The sequence below is a fragment of the Lolium perenne genome, chromosome 2 (genome assembly GCF_019359855.2).
Source record: "Lolium perenne isolate Kyuss_39 chromosome 2, Kyuss_2.0, whole genome shotgun sequence".
Lineage (NCBI taxonomy): Eukaryota > Viridiplantae > Streptophyta > Magnoliopsida > Poales > Poaceae > Lolium > Lolium perenne.
In genome coordinates, this window is record NC_067245.2 from 241227546 (window position 1) to 241253059 (window position 25514).

The 25514-nt window shown below is 42.3% G+C and overlaps 1 protein-coding gene across 1 annotated transcript; it reads right to left on the bottom strand.

Moving 5' to 3' along the window:
- Window positions 1-242: 242 nt before the first annotated feature.
- Window positions 243-9026, bottom strand: LOC127335401 (uncharacterized). Its single transcript, XM_051362059.1, has 15 exons — window positions 8900-9026; window positions 6507-7151; window positions 6087-6399; window positions 5670-5816; window positions 5484-5572; window positions 5316-5408; window positions 4600-4726; window positions 4282-4346; window positions 4034-4205; window positions 2769-2963; window positions 2618-2665; window positions 2393-2539; window positions 1235-1317; window positions 725-843; window positions 243-626 (listed from the first exon to the last, which is right to left on the bottom strand). The coding sequence occupies exons 2-15, from the start codon at window positions 7088-7090 to the stop codon at window positions 541-543; spliced, it is 2268 nt and encodes a 755-aa protein (XP_051218019.1). The 5' UTR covers window positions 7091-7151; window positions 8900-9026; the 3' UTR covers window positions 243-540.
- Window positions 9027-25514: the final 16488 nt, after the last annotated feature.

The following is a 25514-nucleotide window of genomic DNA, read 5'->3' on the forward strand; positions in this document are numbered from 1 at the left end:
GGTGTCCCGCTTATGTCCCACAAAAGCTGTTTCAAGGCAAAACACAGGGTGTTGTTGTTACTGAATTAATGAAGGCTTAAGAAAATCGTTGTCCCGCATCCCGCCCGCTTTGCCACCCTTAGTGCCATCCATTAACAAGGTTCAGATTGAATATACATAGGCGCTCATTCCAATAGCGTAAAACTAAGCCAGGCACTTATTGAACACATAAACCTGTATTCAGATTATTCACACACCAGACATGGATTTATCGTTTCATTCTGCCAATCACTGGGTACATTTGAATGGCAGCAGGCTGAATTATCAGTTGCTGTTCAGCTGACTAATGATCGGCATCAGCAGGGGCTAATCTATACGCAATGTCGCCACAACGACTTATTCATGCTTATGAAAAATATCACAGCGCGCTCCACCGCAGCAGGTCGCAGCAAAAAGGATGACCATCCTGCCTCCAGACAATATCCACACTAAAACTGGGAAAAGAATGGAGCTGCTGATGTCAACATGCACGAGATGGTGCCATGGTGGTTATTCTTCCACCTATCTTCGCGCCGTCTCTTTCTGTTCATTGCTCTCCTCCGTCTGCGATGCCAGATTCTTAATGTCTTCCACAAGGATATTCCCTTCTGTTAGGCGTAGACACGGAGAAAATGTTAGGAAAATAGGAGCAGCGAAGATGAGCTGTGATCAGTTAGTAAAGTAGGTACAGGTGCCAGGGTTGAACCTCTATCTTTGGAAAGATTGCTGATAAGCTCTTGGACACCTTCCTCCTTCCCCATGGTGTCTTTGAGATAGTCTGCAGCTGCTGCTACCTCTTCAGGAGTTACTATGCCATCACGGTCCCTGAAACCAGACCAGCTTATTACCGACGAGCAAGGAGAAATCAAACAAATCCACGATACATTCCAGTTCCTTGATTAGTGTCAAATATTATAGCCAAAAGATCTGATCATGCATAATTTTCTGCTACAAAAGTGGCATGAATTAGTGATCTGCCGGCTAAGTAGGCATCTGAAGTTCGGAAATCGATTTTGATAGACCTAAGCTAAGCTGCTAATGTATGTCCTAACTTGGATTCTTTTAGGCTCTTTGCCAGGAAATTCTACTGGTTCTTAGCACTTTTATCTGTTATTCCTAAAAATAAAGACAAGTCTCTAAAAATTCACCAGCAAGTAGCAACGGAACATGTCAGTAAATGACTCATGACAGGCTTATGCACATGTAAAGCATTTACCTATCAAGCAGCTGCCAGCGGTTTCCTATTCGAGCATCAACATCATCAATCTCCTTTTCTAATTTCTGAAGCATAGCATCAACCTGAAAATGCAGTAACACAGAATGTCAAGAGACGGTCTTTAGCGATCGATGAGAAAAAGTGACAACAGAGACGCACAAATCTTACATCTGAAATATACAAGAGAGGCTTCAAAGATTAAAGCCCCGAAACACATGTTTCATGACTTTGGTTGCATGGTTTTTAATACTTTATTCTAGATTATCGGTTAGTTTTCCTGTGTTTCGTTCTCTTAGTATCCCTTCTTGTGGAGTATTAGTTTACCTATATTGAACCTCTCTTCAGTAGGCTCTGTTTTCATCAAAATAAGAAGATAGCATACTTCGTATTGTCAACAAAAATATTTATTAGTAAGACGTGCAAGTGAATACTACAGAGTTACAGACATAAAAGCAACACCGAATTACCCAATTAAATATAGATATTGTGATATCAGGCTGAAATAGGAAGAGTGGGTTGGTGCAATTTGAGTAACTGATTGGATCAACTAAGATACTACTGCAATTACGTAGAGCCAAAACAATAGACTCCATCAAAAATAGGTTAAGAACAGAGTCTTATGATGTATCAAATGATAACTCCTGGCCATTTGGTGCAACCGTGCAAAACCATAATGTGCAAACAAGAAAGTTAATATTAGCAATCTCTAGTATATCTAACATTTAGCTCTTCGCCAACAAAGCAAAAAACGAAGTCCAGCCATGTGCTTCTTTTATAGCCTTTAGCTTTCTGGTAATACGGTTTGTGATTACCAATAGGTACTTTTTGACAGCAATAAGACCATTTATTATCTCAGTCTAGTATAAGCCATCAATGATTAAATTCGGAAACTGGGATAAATTTCTTAAAATATGGACATAATATAGAAAAATGAACTATTCAACTATTACAACTTATGAGCGACCGATTGGCAAAGCTCATAACTTCTGTCACTTGTAAAGCCAGTCAACAGTTCTAGTAATTCAGTTCTTCTCAGGACTAAGATATATGTTCAAGCTACCAGCACACACTTATATTTAAATTCAAATAATGTATGTTTCTTAGTAGAAGTAGCAGAGACAGATCAAGGGATTGAGATGTAGACACAGAAAAAAGTACCTTCTCTATTAATGCCGAAGAAACCTTTTCTCCTGCAACTACCTCTGCAGCATGGTCTGATTCCTCCCTGGCCACCCTATATGCTCTCCTAGCCTCTTCTTCATCCTCTGTGCCCTCCTTTTCCAGCATGGTATTATATAGTTCTATCTGCATTGAGCAAGGGTGTTCTATTACGTAATGGAAATTGGTAGCTCATAAAAATTTCAGTCCAACTGCAACTCGTACCTCTTTATTGACAAGACTAAGAAACTCTTCACGCTCCTTGGTAACAGACTGCAAGGTAAGACACAAGTTGTACAGGCGCAACTGAGTGCTAATGCAAGTTTTCTACAAATGCAGTACAACATATTAACACACACAAAAAGTAGGATCATACAGAAGCAGATGCAAGCACAGCCAATGCTTGACTGATATCACAAAGGTGGTCCTTCTCATGTTCTTTCGATTTCTTTAGCTCCTCTTCTTCCCTAGCAGTAGGTTCAGTCATTTCCCTCAAAGCCAAATCTTCTTTGGTAGCCTGCGGTTCGTCTAGCTTTGCCTTTTCTTCTTTGTCTTGCTTTTTCTCCTCCTCCTGTTAATCACAACATCCGTATTAGTAACAATTTATCACTGCCACATAGTTCAAACATAAACCAGTGGCACTGGGAAATACATATATAAGACCGCTGTTTCTTCAGCCGGATAGTGTACAGAGATGCATAGTAGACATTTTAAAACTGTGTAGCAAAAGAAAATATAAAGACAGCTAGGAATATTGCATCTTCAGGTTAACCAAGTAACTACATGAAGAACTGATTTCTATTGCTAAAAGAGACAAGCAAGAATTCAAGTAAGATGTGATCTCATCGTTTTCTTATAGTACTCTTTACTACTTGTTCTTTCAATAGAATCTTCCCAATTAAATTTAAAAAGACAATTAAAATTTACTAATCTTCAGTTTCAGTACATGTAAGTGACACAAAAGTTCAAGCTAACAAACTAGTCGGGAAGAAAAAAATATGATCCTTGTAGAAGAGATTTCAAATTTCTGTGTTTCAGAAGAAAATCGTTTGGGTAAAACAACAAATACTAGAAAGGCATGGGTTGTCCTTATAAAATTTAGTTCAACTTCTCATATCTAACTTGAGAAGAACATCCAAACTAAGAGTATATCATATGAGAAACTTAAAACGGAGGCCGAGCTACATGTAGCCCTTTATATTTAAGTTCTCAGAATTCGTATTTCAAATTTTCAAAAAAATTGAAAGAAAAATCTAGAGGTAGCCAATAATGCGTACACAAACGTGCAAAATCTCAATGCGAACTATTTTATATTATAGGCTACACAAAAAAGACAAAATCTGAAAAAGTATATAACGCCTAGAATATAAATAAGTTCATATTGAGATTTTACATGGTTATAGTATACATCCTCTACGATTTGGTTTTCAGATTTTTTGATACTTTGAAATATGATTTTTGAATGTTCAAAAATAAAGGGTTACGTGCAGCTCAGCCTCCATATATCCACTCTTATGGCATATACTTTATTGCAGCTGGGCGATTGGTGATACAACCAATAATGTGAAAAAAAGGAGATCCGTGTATAGAATACCTACACAGAAGACAGCGAAGACACATGTTTACAATAAATTATTGTACCTTGATAAGTTCTTCCTGCATCTCAAGGAATTCCAATTTTCTCTTCCTTTCAGAGACGGAATCTTCAGAAGGCAACACTGTTCCAACTGTATCCACAACTTCATCTGGCAAAGAAGATAACGTTGCTACAACAGCCTCCTCAGGCTTCATTTTTCCAGACACAGTAAAAGCTCTGACGGAATTTTTTAATACAGGTTAAAATTTGAACATAGGCATCAAGTCAACAGGTCAATTATCAACAAAATTACCTTGATAAAATTAGAAGAGATGATGGTACAGAACGATTAAGTGATAAATCCAACCAGTCTTTGAGCTGAACATACAAAGAAATGTTCAAAATCTCACAATAGTTTGATATTTGCAAAAAAAAAAAAAAAAAATGCTAGCACACTGTGAATATCTGGCATAATCAACGCAGAACACTAGCAATTAGCTAAAACTGCAAAATAGCAGGCATATGTATGGTTGGAAAAAATCAAATTAATAGAGTGCCAATACAAGAACATATATACACCTCCAACAATAATACAACGGATCCGTCATCAACAGTTTGGAAACAGACAAACCTGATGGCGCATCTCCTCTATTGATAATAAATCAAGGTGGCCACGTTCGCGACAAGCATGTCGGAGCTCTTCATCAGAAAGAGACTCCACTCCCTCAGCCTGGATCATCGTATCATCATTCTTAATGCTGTACATATACACATAAAGATTGTATTACAGTTAATACCAAAATTGTACATTAGTAATTTGGAAGACCAATCTAAAAATGGAAAACATCAAGCTGTCTTGGGTTGCAACGCCAAGGGGGGTCAGGGATCGTGCAACAGCAGCATTATTATGTTCTGAACCTATTATTCTGAATCTCGGGTGAGGTCATGAGAAGTTGAGAACTATTAAAATCACTAAAATTTTCAGCTGGAATATCCTTTTGGCAGGCTTTCTGGAAGATAATTAAGCTGAGTCTGAGCAATTAGCTGATCTTTAAAGGCGTAACAGTAGACTAAAGTAGTTTATGTTCTGAGCTGAGTTCGAGGTCAGAGAATTATCAAATCAGCCGAATATTCTAATGGGTTATTTTCCTTCTGGTAGACTTCCTGGAAAACATTTTAACTCAAATTTGAGTTCTAGCTTATGCTTAAATATGTAAGGGACCCGTATTAGTAGTGATTAAGGATGGTATGAAACAACACATTTACATGCAAGATATGTTCTATATTATCCATTGTATCCATTTTCTTACTCTAACATCTATATTCAGAAGAAATTTAAGGACATACTCTTGTAATTTCTTCCGAAGCATGAATCTCAAGTAGTGATCCGTACCAAAAGGCTTAATCCCCATATATTTACACATGTTTACTAACCGTGATCTGCAGAAAAATGTTAATGGAAAATAGTGAGCTGGCAAAATCAAGGATTAAGTAAATATTCAATGAAACACCAACCTGTTCATGTTATCCAGAGTCAGTTCATCATTAAATAGCTTTGCAAAGCTCAAAATTTCTTCATTGGAGACATGTCCACCTTTCCTGACCTACTTGTGCATTCAAGAGGGCATCACCAAACACCTTTAATTCAGCACACCTATTGATCTATGCTTTCGAGTCAAGAAAAAAAAATTGAGCAAATACCTTGTTCAAAAACTCATCCAGGTCTTCAGCTGTCTGTTTCATTTCCCCACTACGCGATGTTTGAAGTTCTCTTGCCATTTCTTTTGCTGTTTCTTGTAAGAACTTTGCATACTCCATCCTTGCTTTAAGTTTCCTTTTTAATGCCTCCTATACACAAGGAAAATGAAATGCAGTCTTGGGTAATATGTTTAGATTTAACAATTTTGCTGGCAGGACGATAAGGGGTAGGTCATAGGTCATTGTTTTGAGCTGAAAACTGTAGGGGAGGCCCCGACATTAAATTTTATTAAAAGAGAACAATATGTACAAGATTGAGGGAGGGAATGTACAAAAGGGCTTAGCCCAGGGCATAGCCCAAAGGAACTACAGAGCGTCTAGCCAGGCTATAAGGGGAAATTTGAGGTCATATGTCATTACCTCCTCTTTCATCTTGTCCTGGAAAGTGGATGGCAACATGTTTGGAAATAGCTTGAGGAACACTGGCAGTAAGAGCTCCATGAACGGAATGATGATAAACACGGCGAAAGGTACCAGTCTGAACATGTCTGCTGTTGTGCGTGTAAGCTGTTGCCTCTCTCTCCTTGTAAGGTTCTTTCCACCAGCAAGTTTCACCAACAATCTTGATGAAATTCTAACATCTGCCCACAGTAGCTTAGTGCCCAACCAATAATGCTGCAGTGTAGAAACGAATTCTTCCTTCCAATGCTTCAGCTTCACAACCCAGTCCGCTCTTAAAACCACAAAACAAAATATAAACTAAAACGTCGAGACAAACAGCCATTCATGAAAAAGAGCAAGATAGAAGAAATACTTCGATTCAAAGAAGGGGTCCAAGACCTGCTCATTGCAGCAACAACACGCAGAGCAGGACCAATACCCAGAAGCCTTGCCCAGAATTTCTGTATGATTGATTGGTCAGTCTTTTGAACTTCCTGCACCTGCTTAGCTTTCGCCTTTGCTTTTGCAGTGCTTAAGCCTTCCACTGCCTGATCACACTCTTCTGGAGATGCCTCCTTTTTTGGCTGCTTATGGTCCTCACTCTGCTCATTCAGAACACCAGTTTTAGGCTGCCCAGCTGTTTTTGATGCTGTGCGGACTGGCTGCAGGAAATACCTGGCTCCCAAAGGGAATCCCAAATTCCGTGCTTTAGATTCATATGAGGCAAGAGAAGCACCAAGAGTTGGGCGCCAAAGGAATCCATTACTAAGGCCCAAATGGTCTCTCTTCCTTAAGGTAGATAGCCCCTTCTCACGGTCAGAATCTCCTGAGTTCTGCTCCGACAAATGGCATACAGTACTGAGCTGAACATCAAATCCAAATGTTCCTCGCCCAAAAATGGAATTAGATGAATGCAATAAAAGAGGTGCATTAGTATGCTCCAGATAATATTTCCGTCTCCTAATGATTGCCCTCGAGGCCATTCTTGATTGCTGCTTCCGTTACTCAAAAGAATGGCAGTGTCATGCTTCTCTGGGTAGAACCCTGGAACATGGCAACCTCTAGTTATGAGCATCACCATATCTATAGTATACAAAGACATGCAATAATGAAAAAAAAAACTAACACAAAGTTTGTCATAAAAGTTGTATCAGAAAGGGTAGTCATAAAATCCTATTTAAATGCGGAAAGTGATTCCCATGTCTACAAAAATGAGCATTTTCCATGACTCGGTTATGTCGTGTAAACTTCCACAAGAATTACCAGCTATAATTAACTTACATAGTACAATAGTTAAACCTGAAAATGCACTAAGTATATAGCAATCCACAAAGGCATAAATGTCATTAATTTATTTTATTTTGCCATGAAAGAGAGCTTTATTACTCAACATGAAGTTTACGTTCTTCAGCAATTATGACCGCAACAGTCTGAATGCTCATGTGACCTGGACTTGTGCTCTTCTGGTCACTCTAGATAAACTTGCTAGTTATGTGCCACCCTATTCTGAGACTGAGTAGTCTTTACACCCTCTCAAGCTGAAAATGACGAGTAAGTTTGTCCAGTGGGAGTGCCAGCACCTCCCTTGCAGGCCAGGTTTCTGCCTCCAAAGCATCAACGCCAATGTTTAACCACCTCATACAGTAAAAATAACCAGCCCAACCGCACCACGCAGAACCATCCCAGCATCAGCCTTACCATCTTGAGCGACTACAGAGACATAAACTATCAAGGCTACCCAAGCCTACGGAGAGGGGAGCTTAAGGAATTATTGGGATCACCTTCTGCATTGAAGAAAACCAACAATACTCATGTCCTTAATAAGATGCCGACTATCACATTGCTTAATCTGCAATAGCTACGACACATAGCTACATAAGAAACGAGACTGATCTCAATCGAAGGCACCGGTTTGCCATGCACGATGTCATTGCATAGCTGCCGTATCTTCCCTGTGAGCATCAGCACCATCAAACGTTCCCCCATTGTGGCCTGGAACAAAATCATGGTCAACCATTTCTCCCCTATGTCGATCATCTGGTCATGGGATGGCTAGCTCCACCTCGAACACATGGCTTTGAAGCAGTGGCGGATCCAAGATTTTCATCAAGCCTCAGCGCACTGTAAGCCTGGCCAAACTTTCATCAAAATAGGCTGCGCTGCCGGCTGGATGCCTAGGCGCGTGCCCGGGCTTAGGGACGGTTGGGTCCGCCTATGCTTCGAAGGCCACCCTCCAATCACTTGACCGACGGAAGAAAATCAAGGGCAAAGAATTATCAGCAGTAACTTCTCCAGTGGATATCCTGAAATGCTCATGAACATCTATGAACGTACATCGCCAGTAAATTCACAACCTGACTGAAACTATATAACAGCTAGACGGGTCTGATTAATGCCACTGCCCACTTGACTACTACTACTTGAGCCATCTGTTTCACATTGTTATTGTTTTTCAGAGAGAGCACTATCGTTATTACTCGTATCGTGTGATTGTCTCCATCAATCCCGATCATTAGATTTGAAATATCGGCCATGTCTGAATGACTGAATGATCAAAAACCTGTAAAATCCGCTACGGCTACCACTGGCTAAGCATCGAGGCTGCTGCACACCGTGCATGCGCGGAAGCAGATGAGCGATCTATTACCCGCCAAGTCCCCGGTCGAAATGCGCACAGGCCGCATTGGCGACGACCCCGAAAACGGTGGACGAATCACCAGCGCGCGCGGTCAAACAAATTAAAGAGGTCACGGGAGAGCTAGCTGCGAGCGAGGGGGCGGAAGCGGGCTCACCGGGGTTGTGGCGGCCGATTGGCCGTGCGGCGGAATCCGTCGCGGGACGGCCGCGTTGGATGGATCCGGGCGAAGCGGAGTGGAGACGGGCAGGGAGCGTGGGAAACGAAGAAACGAACGAAGGAAGTGCTGGAAAGAAAAGGAAAATGTTGGGGGCATATGCTGTGCACTAGCTCCATGAGGTGTACTAATGTACTAGGAGGCATAGGAGTCATCCGATCATGTATAGAGTGTTCAGATTGATGCAGGTGGACTGCATCCTACTAGGTTCAGTATGTTCTGAAACCATCCTTACGAAACTCAGTCTTCTACCTTATGGAGCCTCTCCGTCCAATTGGAAACAATATCCGGTCCATTTGTACAGATTCTTAGTCTCTAGGTCCTGATTTTTGCCGTACGATAGCTGTGCGAGGGAAAAAAATCCCGTCCGTTTGTATCTGCCACACATGCAGCTGGGCCAAGCATAATCACTGTCTAATAAGTTAGGAGCAACTTAGAAAAGGCAGAGCTTTGGATTGATGGGTCACTGCTAGAATATGAGTCCACGTGGGAGGGACGTTTGTTATATGTGTAGCTGTCAGGAGGGGCTGTGTTTTAAATTTGCAAGCAAGTGTACGCCCAGTACCTCGCGTAAATCCAGAGGGTCTATTTCATATCCGATGGTACACATTGGCTAGTACAGTAGTACACTTGATGTAGCTAGTGCACAGCATATGCCCCCGAAAATGTTGCGGATCGGAGAAGCAAGAGAAACGGGTATCCGCATCTCTGGTGGAATCAGTGAAGTGGGGAGTGGTGGGCTCGCCGCAACTAGGCCGAGGCACTAGGGCCGCGCTGCACTAGTAGTAGGGAGTGGATCAACTCATCAACATTTTGAAAGCGGGATTTTATTAAGCCAAAACGTTCATTTTATTTTTTATTGTAGAGTAAAAAATAAAAATAAAATGACAAAACCCCAACGAGGTCAACTTATAACGGTTTTTCCTAATTTTTAAGTAGGAAATGGACATCCTCGTTCGTAAGGAGCCACCCTTCCTCTTCCCATCACCGGTAGATGATTGATCATCAAGGTACACCCCCCCCCCTCCCCCAAAAACCGCTATGCTTACGAGACAATCTTGCGCTTACTCGTTGATGTGTTGTCTAACATGGAAGGCACACTTCTTGGTACCTTGGATTGCGTTTCAGGGCTTGTCCGAGCTCTAGGGAGTAGGGAGAGGGTTTCTATTGTTTGGCGCCCTTCGAGCCAGGGCTAGAGGGAAACTTCCCTCTTCAGCGATGGACAAATTACTCGACGATGTCGTTCATCCTTTGTTGGAGTAGACGAGGGTTGTTTCAGCCATTTATTTCCTTCCCTTGTCCACATGTGTGATTTTGGTAATTAATGACAATCCCTATGAACTAATGGTTGTATTGAGATTCTCTCTTAGGTCGTGTCCATAGGCAATGCTTGAGCCATATGTTGGTCTCAAGGTTGCAAGATGAAGAAGATCGAGTGCAACGAAGAAGATGGATGAAGACGGTGTAGAAGACAAAGAGGGATGAAGACGGCGTAGAAGACGAAGAGGGAAGAAGACGACGTAGGAGATAGATGAAGACGGTGGCGTGTATGTTGGATGAAGATAGTAGCATGTACAATGATGAAGAGGGGTGAACACGGAGCGTGTTGGCTCGAGTGGAATGCGCAAGGACAAGGTTTGTGCTCGGTACGATAGTTGGTCGCATCATCGGAGAGAGCTCAAACCTTGCATGCATAGCATCGTGTTTCTTGCTTGTTGTTGGTTATTATCCATGAGATGTTTTATAGCTAGTGTTAATTCTCATGACAAGTTCTAGCTCATCGGAAACGGATTCCGAATGAATCTCATGTTGTGTTTTCGAGTTGGATAATTTTCCCGATTTACCGTATTGAGAGGTTGCACCTCTAAATTCATAGAAAATCATCCTCCACTCTTTTCCATTATAAGGGCAAGTGAGATACCGCTTTATCATATCATGTTATGAGCATTGCAATCCTGCAGATACTTATGTTGCATGCTGCTTATTATTGTGCTGGTATCTTTTCATAAGCTTACATAACTATTGAGTAGGATTAGTTGCATACTTATTATTATGAATTGCTTAAGTACTTGATCATATAGTGAGAATATATACATCATATGAAGCAAATAGGTTCATGAAAGTTTCTTTTATCGTACTCAGTTGTCACTGAATTGCTAAGCTTGGAGGGAGTTGATACGTCCAAAATGTATCTACTTTCCCGAACACTTTTGCTATTTTTTCCCTCTAATTTGTGTATTTTGAATACAACTAACACGGACTAACGCTGTTTTCAGCAGAATTGCTCTGGTGTCTCGTTTTTTGTGCAGAAATTCAAATTTCAGGAAAATTCCCAGAAAATATCGCAAAGTCCCTATTTCACCCAAAAACTCACGGAGCCAGAAGACGAGACGGAGAAGGGCCACGAGGGGCCCACACCTGTCCTAGGTGCGGGCCAACCGTGGCCGCGCCTAGGGGTGGTGAGGCCGCCTCGGGCACCCCCTCGACCTCTCGTCCTAACTATATAAGAGCCTATGACCTGAAAACAAAGGGGGGTTCGACGTTTTTCCAGAAAGATTTTCGCTACTCCGCCGCCACCAGAAACCCCAATCCGGGAACCAGAAACTCCATTATGGCACCCTGGCGGGATGGGGAATTGGAGGAGATCATCGCTATCGCCATCACCGACGCCTCTCCATCAACCATGCATGATTCCCCCATCCATGTGTGAGTAGTTCCCCCGCTGTAGGTTGTAGGGGATGGTAGGGATTGAATGAGATTGTTCATGCAAAAGCTACAAGATTGTTAGGGGCATAGTGCATAGTATCCGTTGTTAGTATTTTTGATATTGTTGCAACTTGTTATGCTTAATGCTTGTCACTTTGGGTCCAAGCGCCATGATCTCAGATCTGAACAATGTTATTGATTCATGAGGATAATTATTGTTTTTTATCATACCTGCAAGCTGTATACGCATATCGTTGTTTGGAACCCGAGGCCCCAAAGTGACAATAATTGGGATAACCGGAGGGGCTGGCTATGATGTGAGGATTACGTGTGTTTACGGAGTGTCAATGCTTTGCTCCGGTACTCTATTAAAAGGAGTACCTTAATTACCAGTAGATTCCCTTGAGGCCCTGCTGCAAATGGGCTGGTAGGACAAAAGATGCCATGCATTCTCCTTGCGAGCACGTACAACTAAATAGGAACACACGCCTATGGTTATTTTATACTAGGATGATTTTATTATTATTACCTGCAAATGCCCATGTCTTGCTTATTATATGAATTATCTTATCAATGCAGCGTCATTCATCCATCCCTATGCTTACAATATTTTAATCATGTTATCTACTGCAATCATCGCTGCTATTTTTTTATTTCATTACTGTTGTTACTTCACTACTTCTACTGCTATAAATTTTTTTACTACAGATAACTGTTACGAGCAAATCTATTTCTAGGTGCAGCTGATTGACAACTCATTTGTTAAAGCTTATAAATATTCTTTGGCTCCCCTTGTGTCGAATCAATAAATTTGGGTTTTACTTCCCTCGAAGACTGTTGCGATCCCCTATACTTGTGGGTCATCAGTACTGCAAGGAGCTGGAGGACAGAGAGAAAGAGGATGGTGAATCATCTCCGCCAAAGCATATCTTCGCGACCTTGGCCAGCATTGATGACGATGAGGATGACGGCCCAGAGAAGACTCCGCCTCGAGCTAATATCTTGGATCTAGCCCAGCTGGAAGCACCACCACAGGTTCGTTCCCGTTAGATGCCGGAGCCATCACAGGCCCGGCGCCTGAAGTTCTATGAAGGGATGGCAGCCGACATGCTCATGGACATAGCAGGCCGATGCGGAGAACACGTTCAGCAGAAAGAGATTCTCACGGCCCTAATCACCCTAGAGGTGGTTGCAGACCTGAAAGCTCTTGAAGCTAAACGTAAACAACTCCTAGCGAAATCTGAATATATAGTCAAGGTTTCAACATCAGTCCTACAGGACACGATGGAGCTCCCGGAACCACCAGCGAGGATCCGGGTTGCAGGAAGCCTTCCGCCTCCATGCTCCGCAGTTCCTCTTCCGTGGCAATGCAGGTCCACCATTGTCCCTTCACCTCACCTCCGCGGGTCCGAGCCTTAGATTTCTTGGCGGCCACCTCATTGACCTTCTGCTCCATTCACTCCTTTTCGGCAAGTTCGGCCTTGATCGGTAGGTGCACCCTCGATGGTGTTGCCGGATCCCTGGGAAGGATCCAGCCGGACGGGTATAAGGGGTGGAGGGGCCGAGGCAAGTGGCGTTGCCATGATCGGTTTTGAATGAGGAGGAGGAGAAGAAGACATATGTACAAGAAAGCTAGCATAAGTTAAGCTAGCCGGAAATCCTTTGGTTCATTCATTCATCTCTACGAGCTCCGATCAACAGAAGCTTGGAGCCGAAATTCTTACCGGCAATGGCGGATGCGGCGGTCGGAGCTGCCAGTGGTGAGGTTTTGGCTGGTGGCTCGTCGGACTTAAGAACACTCGATGAACACGGAGCGGTGGAGAAGCTCCGGCGAGACTCCGACGAAGTTCCGGTGTGATGGTAGAGAAAACTTGGAGGTGGCGCTTGGCTAAGAGCGATGTGAGGGGAGGAATGAATGGATTAAAGAGATAAACCTTGCGGCGATGATATTTATAGCCCGGGAACTCGTGCTTCGCATCCTGTGGTCAGAATGCAAGCTTCACGATGTTGGATGAATGACACGTGTCCTAAACCCTAGCGGTAAATTCGGCCAAGGGATTAAGTTACTGTTGGAGTTACCCGAAATTGGAGCCTGGTTAGGTGGAACCATTTGATCCCCTTAGAGGATCTGGGAAACTTCGAGGTACTTAGTGTGATTTCTGCGAGATAGGTTATCAGGAGAACAACTTTGAAAATTTGGTCGATGGACGAAGTCTCGCGGGAAAGAAGATTTTCCGGCAAAGAAGCTAGAAAAATATTTCATGAAGTCGGAGTTCCTCAAGATTTCCAAGACTTCCGGGAAGCTAGCTGGATATTTCAGAGGCACGAGCAAGACGGAAGATGTTTCGGGGGCTACTATTGTGGGTATACTTCATGGGTGTACCATCGACAGTGCCTAGATCCGGCAAGCCCGAGTGGCCCACAGATGGTGGTGGTGGCTTACGACTCACCGGGCGGCCCAGTTGTTGTTGATCAAGATGGAAGAAGTCCAGCCCAGGAACAAGGAGCTGGATCCAGCCCGACCTGCGCCAGGAGTCGGATCCGGCAAGGCTCATTAAGGTAGTCGGATCCAGTACGTCATTTTAGGTAGTAGGCGGATCCTTGACGTGCAAGACAATGTAATATTCTGTAGTTAGGAAAGATTGTATTCCGGCTAGGACTCTCCATAGAAACCCTAGATCCTGGCGCCTTTATAAGCTGGATCTCGGGAGCCCTAGAGGCACAACGAAAACTCATTGTAACAATGCGAAAGTGCCCAGATAATTCCAGCCAAGCAGCAGTAGGCCCTACTTCCGAGAAGCATGTTACGAAGCCGGGTAAATCGTGTACCACCGTCCCAATGGCTCTCTGCCCTATGGTCCCTACCCCCCCTTCGTGAGGATCCCTCCTCCGGGCTACCGTCGATTAGGCAACGACATTAATCATCAACGCCACCAACGTCATCAACAACAACAATGAGCTCACTCTCCATCACCATGAGTGAGTAGTTCTCTATGGGCCTAAGAGGTGGATGGGGTTTGGATGCGATTGATCATGTAATCATCCATATGTATCGAGACTTGAGGTGTTTGTCTTGAGGATATTCATGTATGAGTGTTGATACACCTTTGATATGCTTAATGCTTGTTACTAGGACCCGAGTAACATGATTTCAGTACTGAACCTATATTGCTTTATCATATATATGAGGTTGGTATATATTTGCAAGATGTATTACTTATTATTATGTTGAACATGTGAATCCCTAAGGTGACGGATAGGGCAAAACAATGGCAATACGTGATAGTTTGAGGATATTGTGTGTTCATAAAACTTAATGCTTTGTTCCGGACTATTCGAAAGGATAGACCTTAATTGCTTGTAGTTCGAAGTTGGCCCGGTAAAATGGGCAAGCAGGATAAAAGATGTTATGCAAATTCTTTTGTTAGTATGCATAGCTCTATTTGTATCACACAATTACATACAACTGAATTTTAGATGGATGCTATTTTAGTTGGATTACATTATATGATCAATATCATTCATACAACACCCCACTACTAACTCATGCCTACGGTTTTAGCCACTGAAAGTTACACATCACTACTTCCGGTGAAAACTGGAAATCGGTTGCTATTATTTACTGTTTGTATTTACTGTTTTGAATCAACTGCTATAAAATCACCACTTTCTTTGTTAGTCTATTGATATACATGTGTGGTTGATAGTAATGTCTCAATTTCTAAAGTCTTATTGGTATTCTTGTGTTCATCTTGAGTTAAACTATAAGTTTGAGTAATACTTCCCATCGAATATATCCGCGATCCCCTATACTTGTGGCCATTAGATACGGATTGACTAGTGCCCATCCTCCAATAGTATGGATGAGCTATCCTCTCACTGTTGGGCTCCACTAAGGTCTATAAGCCCTGTTACCTTGATCCACCAGGGTGGTTTAACATCAGTTGAGGAGACCTCGTTGTCCCAGGACTCAAATATAGCATTCCCAACAGAGTTCAGGTGCACCTCCTTGAAGTCCTTCTTAGTCCTCGCCCTGCTAGAGATGGTCTCACGTACCTTAATGAGAACATATGTGTATAGGAAATGATCCCATGTCATGGTTCCTTTCATTTGTGCTTTAGTATCCACATTTCTAGCTACCTCATTAACAAAACAACACATGCTCCAGCACCACTGCATTGCTAGGCAGTTGATATGTCTCAAACGTATCTATAATTTCTTATGTTCCATGCTACTTTTATGATGATACTCACATGTTTTATACACAGTTTATGTCATTATTACGCATTTTCCGGCACTAACCTATTGACGAGATGCCGAAGAGCCAGTTGTTGTTTTCTGCTGTTTTTGGTTTCAGAAATCCTACAAAGGAAATATTCTCGGAATTGGACGAAATCAACGCCCAGGGTCTTATTTTTCCACGAAGCTTCCAGAAGACCGAAGGGGATACGAAGTGGGGCGACGAGGCGCCGCCACCATAGGGCCGCGCGGCCAAAGGGGGGCCCGAGCCGCCCTATGGTGTGGGCCCCTCGTCAGCCCTCCGACTCTGCCTTTCTGCCTACTTATAGCCTCCGTCGCGAAAACCCCTGTACCGAGAGCCACGATACGGAAAACCTTCCAGAGACGCCGCTGATACGTCTCCGACGTATCGATAATTTCTTATGTTCCATGCCACATTATTGATGATATCTACATGTTTTATGCATACTTTATGTCATATTTATGCATTTTCCGAAACTAACCTATTGACGAGATGCCGAAGGGCCAATTGCTGTTTTCTGCTGTTTTTGGTTTCAGAAATCCTAGTAAGGAAATATTCTCGGAATTGGACGAAATCAACGCCCAGAATCTTAGGATTGCATGAAGCTTCCAGAACACCCGAGAGCCGCCAGAGAGGGGCCACAGGGGGCCCACACATGGTGGCGGCGCGGCCCAGGGGGGGCGCGCCGCCCTAGTGTCTGGTGGCCCCAGACCCCTTCTGACGCCGCCTCTTCGCCTATAAGAAGCCCCTGACCTAAGTCTTCGAAACAAAAAAAGCCACGGTACGAGAAACCTTCCAGAGCCGCCGCCATCGCGAAGCCAAGATCTGGGGGACAGGAGTCTCTGTTCCGGCACGCCGCCGGGACGGGGAAGTGCCCCCGGAAGGCTTCTCCATCGACACCGCTGCCATCTCCACCGCCATCTTCATCAACGCTGCTGTCTCCCATGAGGAGGGAGTAGTTCTCCATCGAGGCTAAGGGTTGTACCGGTAGCTATGTGGTTAATATCTCTCCTATGTACTTCAATACAATGATCTCATGAGCTGCCTTACATGATTGAGATTCATATGAGTTTTGTATCACTATTCATCTATGTACTACTCTAGTGATGTTATTAAAGTAGTCTATTCCTCCTGCACGGTGTAATGGTGACAGTGTGTGCATCGTGTAGTACTTGGCGTAGGTTATGATTGTGATCTCTTGTAGATTATGAAGTTAACTATTGCTATGATAGTATTGATGTGATCTATTCCTCCTTTCGTAGCGTGAAGGTGACAGTGTGCATGCTATGTTAGTACTTGGTTTAGTTGTGTTGATCTGTCATGCACTCTAAGGTTATTTAAATATGAACATCGAATATTGTGGAGCTTGTTAACTCCGGCATTGAGGGTTCGTGTAATCCTACACAGTTAGTGGTGTTCATCATCCAACAAGAGAATGTAGAGTCTAGCATCTATTTATTTATTCTGTTATGTGATCAATGTTGAGAGTGTCCACTAGTGAAAGTATAATCCCTAGGCCTTGTTCCTAAATACTGCTATCGCTGCTTGTTTACTGTTCTACTGCATCTGTACTGTCCGCAATATTACCACCATCAACCACACGCCAGTCCTGGACAGCAAAGCACTTTTCTGGCGCCGTTATTACTGCTCATACTTATTCATACCACCTGTATTTCACTATCTCTTCGCCGAACTAGTGCACCTATTAGGTGTGTTGGGGACACAAGAGACTTCTTGCTTTGTGGTTGCAGGGTTGCATGAGAGGGATATCTTTGACCTCTTCCTCCCTGAGTTCGATAAACCTTGGGTGATCCACTTAAGGGAAACTTGCTGCTGTTCTACAAACCTCTGCTCTTGGAGGCCCAACACTGTCTACAAGAATAGAAGGACCCGTAGACATCAAGCACTTTTCTGGCGCCGTTGCCGGGGAGGAAAGGTAAAAGGTACTCACACTCCGGATCTCGGCTACTAAGCTATTTTCCGGCGCCGTTGTAAGTACTCGAAGCTATTTCCTTTAGATCCTGCAATTGCATCTTTTTGTTTCTTGTTTACACTAGTTAGGCATAATGGAAAACAACAAAAATATGAGAGATCTTTATGAACTTTATCTTGAATTAGGACATGATGTGTTTGAAGAGAGCATTAAAAAAACCATGGAACTTTATATGCATGCTAATGGGAATGTTATTAATATGAATGCTTTGAACACTATTGTTGCTAATGCTATGGAAAATTCTAAGCTTGGGGAAGCTGGTTTTGATGAGCATGATCTTTTTAGTCCACCAAGCATGGAGGATAAAATTTACTTTGATGATACTTTGCCTCCTATTTATGATGATTATAATGATAGTAGTATTTTGGTGCCGCCTGTTATGGAGGATAAATTTGATTATGATTACAATATGCCTCCTATATTTGATGATGAGAATAATAATGATAGCTACTTTGTTGAATTTGCTCCCACTACAACTAATAAAATTGATTATGCTTATGTTGGGAGTAGTACTAATTTTATGCATGAGACTCATGATAAGAATGCTTTATGTGATAGTTATATTGTTGAGTTTGCTCATGATACTACTGGATATTATTATGAGAGAGGAAAATATGGTTGTAGAAATTTTCATGTTACTAAAACACCTCTCTATATGCTGAAATTTTTGAAGCTGCACTTGTTTTATCTTTCTATGTTTGTTGCATTATGCTTCATGAACTTGTTTATTTACAAGATTCCTTTTCATAGGAAGCATGTTAGGCTTAAATGTGTTTTGAATTTGCTTTTTGATGCTCACTTTTGCTTCAAATACTATTTCTTGCGAGTGCATCATTAAAACTGTTGAGCCCATCTTAATGGCTATAAAGAAAGCACTTCTTGGGAGATAACCCATGTGTTTATTTTACTACAGCAATTTTGTTTTATATTTGTGTCTTGGAAGTTGTTACTACTGTAGCAACCTCTCCTTATCTTAGCTTTATTGCATTGTTGTGCCAAGTAAAGTCTTTGATAGTAAGGTTCATACTAGATTTCGATTACTGCGCAGAAACAGATTTCTTGCTGTCACGAATCTGGGTTGAATTATCTGTAGGTAACTCAGAAAATTCTGCCAATTTACGTGAGTGTTCCTCAGATATGTACGCAACTTTCATTCGATTTGAGCATTTTCATTTGAGCAAGTCTGGTGCCTCAATAAAATTCGTCTTTACGGACTGTTCTGTTTTGACAGATTCTGCCTTTTATTTCGCATTGCTTCTTTTGCTATGTTGGATGGATTTCTTTGTTCCATTGACTTCCAGTAGTTTTGGGCAATGTCCAGAAGTGTTAAGAATGAATGTGTCACCTCTGAACATGTGAATTTTTTATTATGCACTAACTCTCTAATGAGTTTGTTTCGAGTTTGGTGTGGAGGAAGTTTTCAAGGGTCAAGAGAGGAGGATGATACAATATGATCAAGAAGAGTGAAAGCTCTAAGCTTGGGGATGCCCCGGTGGTTCATCCCTACATATTTCAAGAAGACTCAAGCGTCTAAGCTTGGGGATGCCCAAGGCATCCCCTTCTTCATCGACAAATTATCAGGTTCCTTCTCTTGAAACTATATTTTTATTCGGTCACATCTTATGTACTTTACTTGGAGTGTCTGTTTGTTTCTATTTTGTTTTTGTTTGAATAAATGCTTGTGTGGGAGAGAGACACGCTCCGCTGGTTCGTATGAACATATGTGTTCTTAGCTTTTAATTTTCATGGCGAAGGTTGAAACTGCTTCGTTAATTGTTATATGGTTGGAAACAGAAAATGCTACATGTAGTAATTGGTAAAATGTTCTGGATAATGTGATACTTGGCAATTGTTGTGCTCATGTTTAAGCTCTTGCATCATATACTTTGCACCTATTAATGAAGAAATACATAGAGCTTGCTAAAATTTGGTTTGCATGATTGGTCTCTCTAAGGTCTAGATATTTTCTAGTAAAGTGTTTGAACAACAAGGAAGACAATGTATAGTCTTATAATGCTTGCAATATGTTCTTATGTAAGTTTTGCCGTACTAGTTCATACTTGTGTTTGCTTCAAATAACCTTGCTAGCCTAAGCCTTGTATTGAGAGGGAATACTTCTCGTGCATCCAAAATCCTTGAGCCAATAACTATGCCACTTGTGTCCACCATACCTACCTACTACATGGTATTTCTCCGCCATTCCAAAGTAAATTGCTTGAGTGCTACCTTTAAACAATTCAAAATTTATCACCTCTGATTTGTGTCAATGTTTTATAGCTCATGAGGAAGTATGTGGTGTTTATCTTTCAATCTTGTTGGGCAACTTTCACCAATGGACTAGTGGCTTCATCCGCTTATCCAATAATTTTGCAAAAAGAGCTGGTAATGGGATTCCCAGTCACAAATTAATTAACCTAAATAGACACTCCTTCATGGTATGTGATTGTTGGACGGCACCCGAAGGATTCGGCTAGCCATGGCTTGAGAAAGCAAAGGTGGGGAGGAGTGTCATCATAATAAAACTAAAATAAAAAGGCACTCCTTCATGGTATGAGATTGTTGGCAGGCACCCGAAGGATTCGGTTAGCCATGGTTTGTGAAAGAAAGGTTGGAAGGAGTGCCACCCAAAAATAAAAATAAAATGGGAGCCGCTCTTTGAAGGTTTGTCTGGCAAGGGGGTTAGAGTACCCACTACCATTCGTTGACAACAACAAACACCTCTCAAAATTTTAGTTTTATGCTCTCTATATGTTTTCAAAATCAAAGCTCTAGCACAAATATAGCAATCGATGCTTCCCTCTGCGAAGGGCCATTCTTTTACTTTTATGTTGAGTCAGTTCACCTATTTCTCTCCATCTCAAGAAGCAAACACTTGTGTTAACTGTGCATTGATTCCTACATACTTGCATATTGCACTTGTTATATTACTTTATGTTGACAATATCCATGAGATATACATGTTACAAGTTGAAAGCAACCGCTGAAACTTAATCTTCCTTTGTGTTGCTTCAATGCCTTTACTTTGAATTATTGCTTTAAGAGTTAACTCTTATGCAAGACTTATTGATGCTTGTCTTGAAAGTACTATTCATGAAAAGTCTTTGCTTTATGATTCATTTGTTTACTCATGTCATTTACCATTATTTTGATCGCTGCATTCATTACATGTGCTTACAATAGTATGATCAAGGTTATGATGGCATGTCACTCCAGAAATTATCTTTGTTATCGTTTACCTGCTCGGGACGAGCAGAAACTAAGCTTGGGGATGCTGATACGTCTCCGACGTATCGATAATTTCTTATGTTACATGCCACATTATTGATGATATCTACATGTTTTATGCATACTTTATGTCATATTTATGCATTTTCCGGAACTAATCTATTGACGAGATGCCGAAGGGCCAGTTGCTGTTTTCTGTTGTTTTTGGTTTCAGAAATCCTAGTAAGGAAATATTCTCGGAATTGGAGGAAATCAACGCCCAGAGTCTTAGGATTGCATGAAGCTTCCAGAACACCCGAGAGCCGCCATAGAGGGGCCACAGGGGGCCCACACATGGTGGCGGCGCGGCCCAGGGGGGGCGCGCCGCCCTAGTGTCTGGTGGCCCCAGACCCCTTCTGACGCTGCCTCTTCGCCTATAAGAAGCCCCTGACCTAAGTCTTCGAAACGAAAAAAGCCACGGTACGAGAAACCTTCCAGAGCCGCCGCCATCGCGAAGCCAAGATCTGGGGGACAGGAGTCTCTGTTCCGGCACGCCGCCGGGACGGGGAAGTGCCCCCGGAAGGCTTCTCCATCGACACCGCTGCCATATCCACCGCCATCTTCATCAACGCTGTTGTCTCCCATGAGGAGGGAGTAGTTCTCCATCGAGGCTAAGGGCTGTACCGGTAGCTATGTGGTTAATCTCTCTCCTATGTACTTCAATACAATGATCTCATGAGCTGCCTTACATGATTGAGATTCATATGAGTTTTGTATCACTATTCATCTATGTGCTACTCTAGTGATGTTATTAAAGTAGTCTATTCCTCCTGCACGGTGTAATGGTGACAGTGTGTGCATCGTGTAGTACTTGGCGTAGGTTATGATTGTGATCTCTTGTAGATTATGAAGTTAACTATTGCTATGATAGTATTGATGTGATCTATTCCTCCTTTCGTAGCATGAAGGTGACAGTGTGCATGCTATGTTAGTACTTGGTTTAGTTGTGTTGATCTGTCGTGCACTCTAAGGTTATTTAAATATGAACATCGAATATTGTGGAGCTTGTTAACTCCAGCATTGAGGGTTCGTGTAATCCTACACAGTTAGTGGTGTTCATCATCCAACAAGAGAGTGTAGAGTCTAGCATCTATTTATTTATTCTGTTATGTGATCAATGTTGAGAGTGTCCACTAGTGAAAGTATAATCCCTAGGCCTTGTTCCTAAATACTGCTATCGCTGCTTGTTTACTGTTCTACTGCATCTGTACTGTCCGCAATATTACCACCATCAACCACACGCCAGTCCTGGACAGCAAAGCACTTTTCTGGCGCCGTTATTACTGCTCATACTTGTTCATACCACCTGTATTTCACTATCTCTTCGCCGAACTAGTGCACCTATTAGGTGTGTTGGGGACACAAGAGACTTCTTGCTTTGTGGTTGCAGGGTTGCATGAGAGGGATATCTTTGACCTCTTCCTCCCTGAGTTCGATAAACCTTGGGTGATCCACTTAAGGGAAACTTGCTGCTGTTCTACAAACCTCTGCTCTTGGAGGCCCAACACTGTCTACAATAATAGAAGGACCCGTAGACATCAGCCGCCACCACCAATCCCATCTCGGGGGATTCAGGAGATCGCCTCCGGCACCCTGCCGGAGAGGGGAATCATCTCCCGGAGGACTCTTCATCACCATGATCGCCTCTGGATTGATGTGTGAGTAGTTCACCCCTGGACTATGGGTCCATAGCAGTAGCTAGATGGTTGTCTTCTCCTCATTGTGCTATCATGTTAGATCTTGTGAGCTACCTATCATGATCAAGATCATCTATTTGTAATGCTACATGTTGTGTTTGTTGGGATCCGATGAATATGGAATACTATGTCAAGTTGATTATCAATCTATCATATATGTGTTGTTTATGATCTTGAATGCTCTCCGTTGCTAGTAGAGGCTCTGGCCAAGTTGATACTTGTGACTCCAAGAGGGAGTATTTATGCTCGATAGTGGGTTCATGCCTCCATTAAATCTGGGACAGTGACAGAAAGTTCTAAGGTTGTGGATGTGTTGTTGCCACTAGGGATAAAACATCATGCTTTGTCTAAGGATATTTGTGTTGATTACATGACGCACCATACTTAATGCAATTGTCTGTTGTTTGCAACTTAATACTGGAAGGGGTGCGGATGCTAACCCGAAGGTGGACTTTTTAGGCATAGATGCATGCTGGATAGCGGTCTATGTACTTTGTCGTAATGCCCAATTAAATATCATAGTAGTCATCATGATATGTATGTGCATTGTTATGCCCTCTTTATTTTACAATTGCCCAACTGTAATTTGTTCACCCAACATGCTATTTCTTATTGGAGAGACACCACTAGTGAACTGTGGACCCCGGTCCATTCTTTTACATCTGAATACAATCTACTGCAAACATTGTTCTTTACTGTTCTTCGCAGACAAACATCATTTTCCACACCATACATTTAATCCTTTGTTACAGCAAGCCGGTGAGATTGACAACCTCACTGTTAAGTTGGGGAAAAGTATTTGGATTGTGTTGTGCAGGTTCCACGTTGGCGCCGGAATCCCTAGTGTTGCGCCACACTACACTCCGTCACCAACAACCTTCACGTGCTCCTTGACTCCTACTGGTTCGATAAACCTTGGTTTCTTACTGAGGGAAACTTGCTGTTGTATGCATCACACCTTCCACTTGGGGTTCTCAACGGGCGTGTGCTTTACGCGTCAACAAGCTAAATTTCTGGCGCCGTTGCCGGGACGTGAAGGAAAATTGCACAACAGAGATTTCTAACTCCCACGTCAACTTCACGCCAGCAAATAAATTTCTGGCGCCGTTGCCGGGGAGATCAAGACACGCTGCAAGGGGAGTCTCCCACTTCCAATCTCTTTACTTTGTTTTTGTCTTGCTTTACTTTATTTTATTTACTGCTTTGTTTGCTTTCTTATATCAAAATACAAAAAAATTAGTTACTTGCTTTACTTTATTTACCGTCTTTTTTGCATTCTCTAAATTAAAAACACAAAAAAAATTAGTTAATTGCATTTACCTTATTTTGTTGTCATGACTAGTCCCGTAGCTGTTACTCTATCACCTGAGGAATCGATCTTTACTTTTAAACAAGGGGGTGAGGAGAGTTTTTAAAAAGCCTGGTCTAGAATTTTTGATTCTTATAGTAAAACTGAACCTAAAATGACTCTAAGTTTGCTTCTTAGTAACTTTTATTTTGGGCTTATTCTTCGCTATAGATATGCCTTGGATGCTGTAGTGGGCGGAGATTTCCTTCGTTGTGATGGGGATCAAGCTTTTAATGCCATAAAAAATTGTTTACATCATCTAGCTCCGCTAATAATTTCGATTCATCTCTTGCTAGCATTCATAATAGATTAAACACTCTCGAAAAAATATATCATGTTTAAAAGAAGGGTACAACCAGATTCGCGAATATTATGATTATGTTCCATTAAGCTTTGAACCTTCAATGTGGGTGCCTACCATTAAAGTTGCTATTTGTGGTGAAACTTTTCATGCCCGTTGTGATATTATGTCTGAGTTTTGCCTTATTCCTAAAAGTATTTATGAATCTTTGACACTTTGGGAACTTACTGAAGGAGGAGAAGGAATAACTCTTACTGATAACTCTGTTATAATTCCTAAGGGAATAGCTGAAGGTGTGTTCACAACCTTTCTTGGAAGGACGGTATCCACAGATTATCTCGTTGTTGAATGTGTAGGGACAGGACAAATCACACTTGGAAGATCCCTGCTGAAACTCGTGGGAGCAATCATAGATGTGGGGAAAAGCACTCTAAATTTTGCCTCTACACCCGGATGCGGTCATATATTCCCTAAACCAAAGAGTAAGAATAAGAGTAAGAAGGGTAGGCGCAACGCCCCTGGTAAGAATGTTAATGCTTCATCTCTTGATAATACTTGATTCACACTTTCTGCGCCTAGCTGAAAGGCGTTAAAGAAAAGCGCTTATGGGAGACAACCCATTATTTTACTTCTGCACTTTTGTTTTATATTTGAGTCTTGGAAGTTGTTACTACTGTAGCTGTAGGGATTCGTAGCATAGAAAACAAAAAATTTCCTACCGCGAGAACGCAATCCAAGCCAAGATGCATTCTAGATGATGGGAGCAACGAGGGGATGAACGAGACTAACCCTTGAAGATTTCCAAAGCCTACAAGAGGAGGCTCTCGTTGCTGCGGTAGACGATCACTTGCCGCTTTCAAAAGCGCGTAGAAGATCTTGACGGTGCCACAATCGGGCAGCACCTCCGTACTCGGTCAGACGTTCGGTGTTGATGACGACATCCTTCTCCCCGTTCCAGCGGGCAGCGGAAGTAGTAGATCCTCCT